The 13122-nt window shown below is 39.6% G+C and overlaps 2 protein-coding genes across 4 annotated transcripts in view; one reads left to right on the top strand and one right to left on the bottom strand.

The window, feature by feature from the left end:
* duox (dual oxidase) overlaps nt 1-5200 on the bottom strand; it is an 86923-nt gene extending 81723 nt beyond the window's left edge. The window contains exons 1-2 of one of the 3 annotated variants that reach the window (XM_051920610.1): nt 5024-5200; nt 1955-2100 (exon numbers count right to left, since the gene is read on the bottom strand). In XM_051920610.1, the coding sequence (XP_051776570.1) occupies nt 1955-2012 (58 nt within the window). In that variant the 5' untranslated portion in view covers nt 2013-2100; nt 5024-5200. The other 2 variants (XM_051920611.1, XM_051920612.1) reach the window with 2 other exon arrangements.
* An 822-nt stretch (nt 5201-6022) lies between these two features.
* Nucleotides 6023-12327, top strand: duox2 (dual oxidase 2). The gene is made up of 7 exons (XM_051920646.1): nt 6023-6200; nt 6699-6756; nt 8296-8430; nt 10707-10914; nt 11479-11693; nt 11902-12092; nt 12263-12327. Exons 1-7 carry the CDS (start codon nt 6054-6056, stop codon nt 12296-12298), a joined length of 990 nt encoding a protein of 329 aa, XP_051776606.1. The 5' UTR covers nt 6023-6053; the 3' UTR covers nt 12299-12327.
* Nucleotides 12328-13122: the final 795 nt, after the last annotated feature.

Below are 13122 nucleotides of genomic sequence, written 5' to 3'. Positions count from 1 at the left end.
TGGTCACTTGTGCCACATAATGTGTGGGGCAACCCATCCAGTTGCAGGCTCACAAAGTGCAAAATACATATGTTTATGTTCCTGAGAAATGTAATACGCTATATACACATGTGTGTTACAAGGGCCCTCAGATATCACCTTTTTCCTTCTCGTTTCCATAATAATTCACTCAATTTTACTTATTGGTGAACTCACAGAGGTAAGAAATTTGTTTTGTCGACTCAATAGTTACAACTGCTGGCCAAAGAGCTGGCTGCCTAAACGTAAGCTCTACCCACTTTCAAATATTAGTAAATAAATGAACTAAAATTTTAATTTGTAGAGACCGAGATGACTCCCATGTCTCAATTTCAGAGGACACAGGGGCCGCTGGCTCCGTTTTCATTGTCCCAAGAGAGAGACTTGGTTTGTCAACAGGATTTTACAGAAAGACCAAGACACAACATTAAAAACACATCACAAAGAACACGGCCATCCAGCATAAACTTATTACAAATGTATAAATTGTAGCAGTGAGCATAAAACTTAAAGAGTGAAAATATCAGATCAAACATATCAGACATAATAAATACAAACATTTCGACTCGACAGCTCATCCTGTAATTTAAGCCTGTGGATGTTTATTAAAGATGAACTTCTTTAGAAGATTAACAGCAGTTGCGATGACAGAGTATTTGAACCAGTCGCTTTTAATCCTTGGCACCTTGAACCTGCAACCTGATGGCAGTAACTGGAGTTGAGAATGGAGGAGTCCTGACTGACGGGATACGCTCTGTGGTCACTCATCTTTAGGCTGTTAATGAACAGTTTAGCAGGATGACACGCTCCAGTTTGTATTGTGCTGCATTACACATTTCTAGTAACATTATAATTTTATGAGAGCAAGCTGGTTGTGCCATGTAATCCTGCACTCTTAACAAGAACATAATGGCACTTTACTGAGCTGTGTGCTTCCTCAAAGAATCATTTCGTTCTAGAAAAGCTTCCTTACATATGAAATTTGTTCTTTTGGGCTTTGATAAATGACAAAATTGAAGCCTTTAATGTTTACTGGATGGATACTAACGGATCAAGAAAGCCTGAGTTACTGTATGCATGCAAACCAGGAACCACTTATGGTTTGGCTAACACCTTTATTCAAGGCAGCTTACAACATCTCAGAGACAATTGCTTGTTGCTTTTCTCAGTTGGTGCACAGGCACTCCATGTCAGCAGCAGGATTTGAACTCCCAACCTGTGCTTTGGGGTCCACTTGCCTATTTATGCAATCTGTTATAAATTCATGTCAAAGATTCTTTCTGGAACCTTCATGTTGACGGTTGTTTTGGGAGTCAAAATTTGTTCTCCTGTGGCATCGCTCTTAAGAACCAGTCTGGCATTTCTGCTTTTAAAGGTGTGGCATGCATTGCCTTATGATCACCAACCAGTGTGCACACAGGGACAGACAGGTCTCCTTTCGGCATTTTGCCATGGTATTCTGCATGGCAGTCTACTAAAAAATGATTTCAAACTATCGGTTCAACTCTTACTTAACTGATAACATATACCTTACGGTTCATTAGTTAAGAGAGAACGGAAACTGCAGAAACCTACAATCTAAACGAAGTTAAATCTGTGCGCCAAAGCCGAGGAGGATTTAAAAACCTTTCTCGCACTTTCGACGGTCTCCACATTTGAATTAATGCCGTGTCCATCAACAGCATGAAATTCAATGCAATTAAGAAATCAGTTGGAATGAAACCGACAGCCAAGTACCATGTAGGAGCGACTGGAAACCTGAATGATCAAGTCATTTAATTGTCACTCGCACTTTCATTTTACTATGTTTTCCCTACACATTCACAGATATGACAACAACCGGTCTGCAAAGTTTAACAACAAAAACATACAACAGTTTACTTAGAAAATGAAAACATAACCAGATACGCGGAATCGAGCGAAGTTAAACACTTACCGGTCTCTGTTATGAAGATGAAGACGATTAAACAGCTAAATGTCCGAGCAGAAGGCATCGTTGCAGAATGCTGGCTTTGTAAGAGCGGCCCCTTAACAAAGTAACCTGAGAGGCTTCAAATCTCTCAAGTGGCGGCAGGACCCTCTCTGAACAATCAGACCGGAAAGACAAGAAAAGAAAAGACAAGACCGGGAGTTAGACAACTAGGGGGCACAATGAGAAATCGTTTATGCTGTTAATGTCCTTCTGTTTTTATTAACTGGTCAGATGGCTTCAAACATTTGATTTACAAAAAAAAGGAAAAAAATCTCGTGAGACTACAGAACAGACATTGAAAGTCGCCATAGAGCATCTTCAATTGTGCGCTTTTTTTTGCTAACAACCCAGCGTTGTTTTATATAATTCAGGGATACTTAATGTAGGATACAAATAATTTAAAAGTAACGACGTAGACTCCAACAGCACATACTAAGGGACTTACAAGAAAAGGCGTCGCCAAGTTGAAATCGAAGGACGAGAAGAAGATTTGTGCGCGAAAGATGTCAAAGACGCTCCTGGACGGTAAGTAAATAACTGAAACCTGGGCTTTGCTCTCGACATTTAAACGCACCAGAACATTTGAAAGTAGAAGGTGCTTCATTTAGATTTACAATATGTCGCATCGCCAAACAATCTTATCATGTTAATGCGTTTAGAAAACAATGAACAAGTGAAAGAAGACCACCCCAGCCCCCGATGTTATTTGGATGTTGTATAAGGAACGGGGCCTCAGCCGGGAAACCCCGAGAGTCATTTCTCGTAAACAAATTAACAGACAGTAACATCTAACTTTAATTATCAATACGTTATTAGACTTCACTTAATAATGATTAACAGAATAAAGTTAACGCGGATTGGCATTAGACCGAGGATATCTAAATATAAATCACTTTCATTTGAGTGAAAATAATTAAAACAAAGAATTCATTTGGTTATAAATCACTTGCATAACTTTTTGTAAAAAAGGGAAAAAAAGAGTAAAGAGTTGGGATTGGATTGATGTAAAAAGGGGAAACACATTTGAAAAACAGAAGCCAAGACCACCCAGTCTTTGTTAACTAGGTTAGGGATGATTTCTGAACTCTTGGTGGTGTCACATTGTACAAAAAATACCTCTACGCATCAATTCATATCAATATGAGTCGAAGAAATGTGACACGGGATCCGTAACATTTATAGCGCAAAAATACATTTTGTGGTTCTTTACTGGGTTGTGTGCATGGTTCCCCATTGCTTGACAAAGAACCATTTCATTCTAGGACAGGTTCTTTACATATGAAGTTGGTTCTTTGTGTTTTGAAATCTATTATGTTGAAAAAGTGAAATATTTTAATGTATGGTGGGCACCCTATAGCAGGAAACTATAGAATGCTTGGACTTAGCTTGTGTAGTTGTATGCAGTGCGAGTCATTTTAAGATCAGGACTCATTGGCATTTCACAAATCTGTTACCATCATGACTATTTAATGTATGAAGCAAAATTATGAATCTAAATAGTATAAGAATCTTCGTTAAGAAACCTTCTTAAAAGAACACTCTTAAAAATAAAGGTGCCAGGGTGGTTATTCAAAGTGATACCATAGGAGAATCATTTTTGGTTCCCAAAAAGACTTATTAATTTAGCTCCATAACAGGCTCTAAACAATAAATACCCGTGAATATTGCAGTTTTCCTAAGCACAAAGAAGCAACTTTTTTGCGCAAAGAACCCCATCTCAGAATGAAAAGTGTTTTGTCAAACAAAGGTACTGCGATGAACCACACAACCTGATAACGAACTGTAAAATGCCACAACCATTTAAGAGAATGGATGGGTCTTTTGGAAACAAGAATAGAGTGTGAACTATCAATGGCTTATTTAATTGTTCCAGTGTTTGATAAGAACCATTTTATTTCGGGAAGGCTTCTTTGCATTATCAATCTGGTTATCTAGACTTTCAAAAGATTCCTAATATGTTCACAAAACCGAAAACGTTCATATAAAGTAGGCTACCTGCAAAAATCCTAACAGATTTTAAAAAATGAAATAAGTCCGTGCAATTATGCACATGTTAAAATCAGGAACCCATTGGCATTTGGCAAATCTGTTCTTATCAGTTCACTGTTTATAGAGCCTGTTATGTTGTAAATAGAAGTCCTTTCTTGAACATTCGTGTGGATTTTTGTTTTGAGGACCCCAAATGGTTCCCCTATGGCACTGCTTTAAAGAGCCACTTTGGCACCTTCATTTTGAAGAGTGGGTGGGAAACAAAGTCTGGCGACAAAACGCACTAAGAAATGAAAAGGATCGGCAAATCTGAAGTTCGAGTACGCTTTGCCAACACCATATCTCAATTAGACGGCCACTATACCCTCACCGATTCCGGACGCCCCTCAGGGGAGTAAATCAAATGCGTTTTACTGGAAATTCAGACGCACCAGTGCACTTGCAAGTAGACGGGACCTCATTTTGACACCCATTTTATCGCATTGCCAAACACGCTAATCTCTTTGAGGCGTTTAGCAGACAGGTGAACAAAGACCCTCCCGCCCCTGCCAGTTATTAGGGTGCATGTGTGAAAAAGGGTTTCTTGCCGGGAAACTCCAAGTGTCATTTCTCGTAAAGCAATTAGCAACCCTGCAGGAACACCTTCAATTATATCGAGCAGACTTTATAGGCAAAACTGCTGCTCATTTATTCTTAGTTTTGTTTTTTATAATTCAGCACTCTTTATTGTGACTCTGATATGAAATAAAAAAGAGAAACTTCCCACTGTTCATTTTAAAGACATTAATGAACTTTAATCACCGAGCTAACTTTGATTTAACGAAAGGGTTAAAACCTGAGGAGTAGAAGTAACGTTTTTATTTCGAAACTATTTTTTCCTCTTAACACTCGCTCAACAAATCATACATACTCTAATTATGAGCTTCCCGGAGGTTTTGGAGCGCCGTCTAATCCACGGGCTTTTCGGTTTAAGCTCAGCTGTGTTTTTCCAAACATTTCTCATCCGCACGCCCCGCAGCGCGCTACTCCGACTGCGCTTCTTACCTCTTCCTTCATGTAAAACTGCCGCTGGTAGAATAAAGCTGTGCTTTATAATGTCTTCATATATTTTTCTACAAGCGCATTTTCGCTCGAAGTCGCTTCCCGGTTTTAACTTCTGAACTCGAAGCGCGTTTTATGAATTAAACGTCCCCATTCGCGAGTTTCTTTCTGGAAATGAGCGCCACCTAGTGGGCTGCGCTGCAAGCGCTTTCTGTTTCGGTCAACTTTAACTTGACTCTAACGCTCCTGCGTAAGGAGGATGCGATGCGATGCTGAATATCACACTTAAGTCAATAAAAGACAAATCAACCTTATTTTCAAGAAACACAGAAAAACCACATAGTTCCAATGATATCATACCTGTTGCTGATCTCTTCCAGTTAACGGTCTTAAAAACTTCTTCGCACGTCTGGTACAATTCGTGCAGTGACACGCGAACTTTTTAAATAAATAAAAAAAAAATGCTCATAAACGGACTCATAAAATGAAACGCTTTTCAGCCGACCATGACGGGAGGAACTCAGCACTTGGACTGCAAGTGACACCTCACACTGAAGGATGGATTTCCTTCAAAGGGAGGTCGCAAGGCGACTGGGCTGGGCAGTGCTATTTGCATGTGGCTTTCCTTAGAATTTCCCAAACTTGAACAAATACAGCATCATCCCCCTCCATCTTTTCGCAGAGCTATAAATAGTGACATTGGCACACGATCCGAGTGGGCACTTTCACAAGCAACTCCAAGAACCGAGCAAGGAGAAATCTGCAGCTCTTGAGCGCTTTACACTTGAAGAGAAGAGTCCCGACGGAAAACGCTTTCCATCCGTAAGACATTTTAATTCAACTCATCAGCTTCCTCTACTTCTTTGTTAATTGATTGTTGCAATAATTAGTTTTAACTTTTTAAAACAAAACATGAATATACGACATTCTGTTTTAGCACAAATACATCATGTTACTAATTTTTTGTGTTTTTTTTGTTTTTTTTTTTACTTTCAGATAACTAACTGGCTACAGAAACAGAAAAAGCGGAAGGATGACTTTCTACGATTCGGTGTACCCCTTCTACCCCCACAAAATGACCCCGTTTATCTTTAATATGAACCAGCTTATTGTCATCCTGGTGTTTTTGGTCTTTATTTGCACGTTTCTCATAATCCTTCCGGGAATCAGAGGAAAAGCGGTAAGCTGTGATTCATGTTAAATTAGCTACAGTCTTTCATTTCTGCATGCCTTTAAAGGGTGTCGGGGGATCGCATGCTGCCTATCCTGACAGCATCAGCCGCAGAGTAATATAGCCTCTCTCAGACATGCATGTTGGTTAGTTTAAAATACTTTGAGAGTAAGCCAAGAGTTCACGTTTTAGTGATGAAGCCAGTGGTGGGACTGGGTCAGGAGGAGTAGGGCGGCTCAGCACAGCGCGTCCCCGATAGGTCTCTGCTGTCAAATTCAGTTACCTCGAGCAGCTCTGCCATTAGGTATCACCTGCGTACTTTTTTTTTCTTGGGATTTGGAGCTTGTTTCGGATAAAGGATTTTGATAAAAAAAAACGCTCATTATATTTTAAAGCTCCGTTTATTTTATGTTGTATATGCAGCAGAGGTGATCATTGTTAATGGGAAATAAAACAACTGGTGTCTTGATTTTATATATATATATATAATTTTTTTTTAATTTTCAGAGGGTGTTCTGGATGTTTCGAATTATTCTCAGCCTGTTCATTGGTGTGGTGATTGTCGGTAAGTTATTATTTTTCGGGTACGCTGTGCCATAATTTACAATCGCAATCTTTTTGTACAGTTAAAGCCGAGTCCCTTAATGGCATACACTTTGGACGCGCTGTAATATCAATTATCATTGGATTTGAATGATAAAATTGGGGTTTACTTTTAAAAATAAAGGTGGCAAAGCAATCCTTCACGGCATGGCTCATAGGTGAGCCATTTTTGTTTCCTATACAGAACCATCCACAAGACGGTTCCAGAAAGAATCTTTAGGGTCGTAACAGGTAACACAATGACTGCACTGCATGCAAAAACTACGATTAGATTTCCTTGATCTATTGCCTCTTGTTAGGTAGCCTACGTCGGATATTTTTGTGTTGTCCACCGTCACATATGAATTTCCCCTTGGGAATAATCTAATCTAACAAAAACCTTTCTAAAGACAAAATAGAAAGAAAAAAATCATATACAGAGAACCCCTCCCATAATGAAATGGTTCTTTGTCAACAAGGAGACACACAAATCCCAGTAAAATGCCATTAAGAAACCAGTTTTTTAAAGAGTGTAGCACATAACATCTGCATAGACATCATCTGAATTCATTAAGAGTTTCCCGACTGCGCTTTTATGAACATCTTTATCAACCTGGCGTGCGCATATTTGAAATAATTCCACAGCACAAGACAGATCATCTTGGGCAGTGCCAAAATAGTTCAAGCAATTTTGTGGGTGGTAACGTAATGCATGGCATTTGAGTGCAAAATTACCGCTTCGCCTCAAGCATTAAAGTATTAACGACAATAGCATGCCTCGAATGCACCACAGCAGCCATTCATTCTTACTTGCTATTTCTCTTCCAACTGAAGAAACAAACGCCGATTGACTAGAATTATAACAGCAGAAGGTCGAGTGGCTTTCAGTGCAGGTTTTTCATCGGACCAGCAGAGTTTGAGGATACATGCACACTTTCTGACTAAACTGACAAACCGGTAACAAACGGTAAATTACAACTTTTAAAATACTTTAGGTACTTGTTTATAAATCACTTGACTGTAAAAGGGTGGGGACAAGGTGGATACCGAAAGAAACGCGCCTACTGAGAGATCGCGCAAGCTCCACGCAGACTCATGTATGCAGGGCGTTGCTTGACTTCGGGTAATTCCTTGGTATCGGTCTATTCGTGTGGAGTAACGCCACTGATCGCTCCTCGTGTTTATCTGCCTAATGCTTTTTCGATCGGAGGTCCCACACTAGCCCAATTCCCATTCAGCAGATCCCAGTAAACTGCTTTGTCGACTCTCCGTGTCGTCCAGTTGCGCCCATCTGCCCGCACCATTTGGTTGTCTACGGTGCACACAGTTCTCCGGACTGACAACACAGGAGTTAATGACAGCATGACTTCATAACCCTACCTTTGCTGTGACGCAACGCCTTAAATGCTCGCTCTAAGAGCGGAACTCTAATCAGTGCTGAAGTGGATGGCATTCATGGGAAAATTTGAACATCTGCTAACTGAATTGTAATCTTTGTTTTTATTTATTTTTTCTCTCGTAGTGGTGAATTTTACCAGCGACTGGGCAATCGGTTACATTCGATCAAACACAACTTACAAATCCTTCAGTGATGCGACTGTCGATGCAGAGATCGGACTGCACGTCGGCTTAGCAGGCATTAACGTGACACTCACAGGTAAGACTTGTCTCTATTATGCAAATGTAAGAGATCTCGAATTTGCAGAACATGTGTTCCGAATATGGCTATAATGTACAAGATATGTAATATCTTTTCTTTCGGTAAGCCAGAAAGAGACTAATCTATTTCAGAAAAGAGACACAGTTGACAGGAGACTTTGGAATTTTTGTGCTTAAGCAGTCGAAACAAACCCCACTAAAAGTAGCTGTGTGCCGAAAATGTTCAAGCGGGTGTTTCGAATGGGAAAAGGGCATACTTGGGAGGCACTGCACGGTAACATTTCGTGCTGGAAGGCTGACTTTGTTAAATTCATTTATGAAAACTGGTGTAAGAACGCGTCTTTGCGACAAGAGATGCTTTTAATGCAATTATAAAAGCAGCTGCGACTGCAAAACTAGATACGGTCTTGTGTGGACCCGCACTCCTCGTCCAATGAATATGAATTAGCAAATTCTTTATGATAATTTAGCTCTGGTTTAAGTGTCCTTAACTGCGCTAACCGCGCGGATCGCGTCTTCCAAAGTAACACAAATACAAACCTGTTACTATAAACCGCACTTTTCTCAAGATGTTACAGCTGACTGTTATTCACCAAATAATCAAGCAACATCCCCAGTTAAAGACAAAGGAAATCCATGCATCTGTTTTCTTACCAGTTCAAGATTGTAGGATGCAGGAGCCTGTTTTTGCCTTACTGAGAACAAGGCAGGAATCAGCTTTGGAATGGGAAAAGGAATAGATGAATGCTGACCAAGGTGCTGAATTTCTAGCACGAAGTCTAAAGTCTGTGAAACCATGGAAGTTAACAATGTGCTAGACTGAGAAGGGAGATGATTGGCAAACAGCACTCCCTCAAATGAAGCAGAGTGTCCTTGTTGTCAGCGATGGTTAACTGTGAACCATGAGGGTGCTGGTGGAATCCCCACCACCGAGTTATTTAACCTTCACTTACTCTGATTGCTGTGTTGGCTCGGCAGTTAGTGGAGTTCTCTCATATTTCCCAGGATCTATGCTCAGTTGATGCTTCAGTATATTCTGTGTAGTGTTTTAATGAATTTCCATTAGATTTCCTCCCAAACCCAAGAATATTGGGTTAATTGGTGTTTTGTGAGTGAATGTGGATTTATAGTAGGCTACCATCACTTCCAGGATTGTTCTTTGACTTCTTCTAGGATTGGCAGCATTTCCTTATAGTCAGGTCTTTAAAAAAAAGAAGTAAAAACTGTAGTATAATCAGGCACTTACCGTACAGTATAAAATAGGGGTCCTCAGTCCTGGTCCCGGAGGGCTGTATTGGCTGAAAGTTTTCATTCTAACTAGTTTCCTAATCAGAAGCAAGTCCTTGCTGACAATAAAACTTTGTATTTAACTTTATGGCTTATTAGACAGATGACCCTATAGAGTTACCTTTTCTGAGAAAGAAATGGAATCTAGTCAGCTGAAGAGCTGAAGTTTTTCTTTGTTACTGATAGCTGGTTAAGGATACAGGAAACAATTACAACCTAAATGCAGCTGTATTAAAATAAAAGAAGGCAACTGAGAGATCAGAACTGTAACAAGTGAACTAACTAAAATTAAGCCCCAAAACACATTGCTTTAGTTGCAAATAAACAGGTTCTAATTAAGAAATTGGTTTAAGTGAATACTGGCAGTCCACTAGGACCATGAATGAGGACCCTTGGTACAAAGCATCTTGGGATGGTGCCCCCCCCCCCCCCCCCCCCCCAACTCTATGCAGTTCCATGCAGAGGTTTAGACACCCTCAGCCAAATTACATATTTTGTTGAGATTTGTAGTTAAAAATACAAAATAACCGCATATCGAGTTCTGAGCCCTTACAACTGAAAGGGTGCCCACACTGTTGTAATCAATTTGTTTTAGCTAATCCAATAAGTCATAACTGTACAGTAACATTTACATAAAATTGCCATTGTTTCAGTTTGTTTGCTGTCTGACTTGTATTTACTTTTCTTTTTTTATATGTAATTGGGCTGGGGATGGGCCGCACTTTTTCATTGACCTGTTAAAAGCTAATCAATGAATACAAAGCAGACAGCAGAATTTAGAACGATGCCTCCATGTCAGTATTGTTTTCTAGGACTTATGAAAGATCCAGAATTTTTCCAGGATTTAAAGAACTACAGCCTGTTTTAAAAAAACAAAAACAAAAAAACAACTTGTTAGTTTTTTTTTGGACTTTGCAGCAGGTGCAGACGCTCCTTAGTGAATGTAATAAAACTGAAAGGCTTTTTTTCTATTCTTTCCTCATGAAGGTAATCCAGTACATCAGCTAAATGAAACCATAGACTACAATGAAAGATTCCTGTGGACTGGTGACTACAATGAAGAGTACACTGAAGGTCTGCTGAAAGGTTTACCTAATCCCATACTCTACCTGGCAGAGAAGTTCTCCCAAGACAGCCCCTGTGGCCTTTACTTCCAGTATAAATACTCAGGACGCTACGCATCGGCAACAATGTGGTAAGAAACGGCTGAGAATGGTGGATACCGTCTACTGTGGAAATGGATGTCAGTTTTACAAATCCATCCGTTTTACTTCCTGAACTTTTCTTTCTCTACTATAAAGAGTGCGTTGCTTGTAAAGCAGGAAGTAACCCTGGGTGGGATGGCGGTCCATTATAAAACACACCTGCTCACATCTGGACAATTTAAAGCCTCCATTTAACCTAAAGCTGATGTCATATTATGTGACTTCTAGTTGTGGGGCACATCGGTTGCTGATTTTGTTGCCAGACTGAAAATGACTGAAAATTGCTGGCCATGTTACATGAACTGACTGTGTGCTGACCTTCCAGCCCGTTCCAAAGATCTCCACCTTGAACCTGGCTTGTTGTTTGGTGTTCTTTGTAATGGACTGGCTTCTCATCCAGGGTTGTTTCCTGCCTTGCACCTGATGTGGTTGCAATAGGTTTCAGATCCCAGTGACCCGATCGTAAATAAGCATGTTTTAAAAGTGTGTGCATTTAAATGAATGTTGCTTGGGAGCCTCACATTCATTCTTTTTCACTTTATGTCTCCTCACAGGACAGCCTTCTGCTGCTGGCTCATCTCCAATGTTCTCCTATCCATGCCAGTCATCCTTTACGGCGGATACATGCTAGTCACAACAGGCACATTCATGATCTTTTCGCTGATTTCCTTTTCCACCATATGGAACGTCCCATCTTGTGTCATAAGTTTGGGCTCCGTGGCTCTTAATACCAACTATGGGGGCTCATTTTGGCTCACATTGGCTACAGGCAAGTGATCTAATGTACAAATATTAGTTAAAGAGTACATTTTATATGCTTGACATTCTTAAATGAGAAGATTCAGTATAAATGATATCAAGCAGGAGATGAGAGAAAATGATTTTCAACCTTTTGATCATCTAATTAAATAGGATAAAAAAGTATATGGAGCTGTTGGGTCACATGAAGTGACATTTAAGTTGCTTATCTTTTGTAGGCCTGCTGTGTATTCTTCTTGGCATTGTCATCATCATCTTGGACATCTGCATTCCAGAGAAGCTGAAGATTTTTTTCAATGCCAGTGATGTGGATGATGAAGACAGCAATGGCAGTCTTACAACGTGCTATGTTAACATTTCATTTATCGAGAACCAGAATGCACGGTCATTAGAAAAATTCAAATGTGTGGTAAGTACCAACACAACAAAAGCATTTTAACTTAATTTACTCAAAGGGCTTGTACAACAGCCTTTGTTTCAATTTGTGCCCCCTAGAGGCAGTTATTGTATAGTAATTCACAGGATAAATCCTGTTCTCAGAGCTGAAAAAGGAAAGTAACCAAAAAATGTTAATTTCAGGATGGAAACAAGACCTTCATAAACTATGGAGTATGAAGAATGTACATTGATTGCATTGATTAAAGTAAGTAATAATATGTTTGTACTTTAAGTTTCATGAATGAAAATTGTAACATGACAGACTATAATAGCTTTATATGATAAGGGATATTAATTATATTATTAGCTAATAGTAAAAATTAATGAACACATCTACAGCAGAATATCCATGACCTCGACCCCATTTACCTGGAAAGGAAGAGAATAAGCAAAATAGTACAGAATAAGCAACAAAAGAGAAAAGGACTTTGGGACTTTTAGATGGCTCTTCTGTTTTGTGTTGATCCTTTGCAAACCTTGTATTGCTGATTTGAGCACTCGGTGCTGAACTCCAAAATATCTAAAGAGAGTCCGCGATTAGGGCTTACTGCTTCATTCTGAGGAAATGAAAGAAAACAAGTGAAGAGCATAGGTTGTTGTCGCACATGCGAGACTGAAAGAAAATCCGTCTGCTCGTTCTTCTTTTTTTAGCCTGTTAATGCAATTGAGAATCACTAGGAGTAGATGGCAGCAGAAATTGACACAAGGTAGGGATTAACCCTGGATCCATCCAGAAAGTGTATACATTTCACAAAAATGATATCAGAAAAAATGAGACATTAGAGTCCACACATTGCAGGCCTTTTACAAAAAAATTGTGTAGGCTTGCACATAGGTCACAGAACTGGGGCCGCGACCGTCTACGTTTAACCTAATATTTGTGATGAGCCAGAAATTTGAGTGAAATCAAATTTGTCTCGCTGCACCATGCCTGGAGTTTAAATAAAAGACCGTGAGAAATAAATCTGAAATGAACTGATGTCAAAGCAAGGGCTTATATA

This window comes from Erpetoichthys calabaricus, chromosome 17 (genome assembly GCF_900747795.2).
Source record: "Erpetoichthys calabaricus chromosome 17, fErpCal1.3, whole genome shotgun sequence".
Classification (NCBI taxonomy): domain Eukaryota; kingdom Metazoa; phylum Chordata; class Cladistia; order Polypteriformes; family Polypteridae; genus Erpetoichthys; species Erpetoichthys calabaricus.
This window is presented reverse-complemented; position numbering and strand designations above follow the sequence as displayed.

Bases quoted from the DNA above. Each gene is read 5' to 3' on its own strand.
- duox2 (XM_051920646.1), top strand. From the start codon at position 6,054: ATGACTTTCTACGATTCGGTGTACCCCTTCTACCCCCACAAAATGACC. The intron at 6,757-8,295 runs GTAAGTTATTAT...TTTCTCTCGTAG, and splicing joins CATTGGTGTGGTGATTGTCG to TGGTGAATTTTACCAGCGAC. The intron at 11,694-11,901 runs GCAAGTGATCTA...TATCTTTTGTAG, and splicing joins TTGGCTCACATTGGCTACAG to GCCTGCTGTGTATTCTTCTT.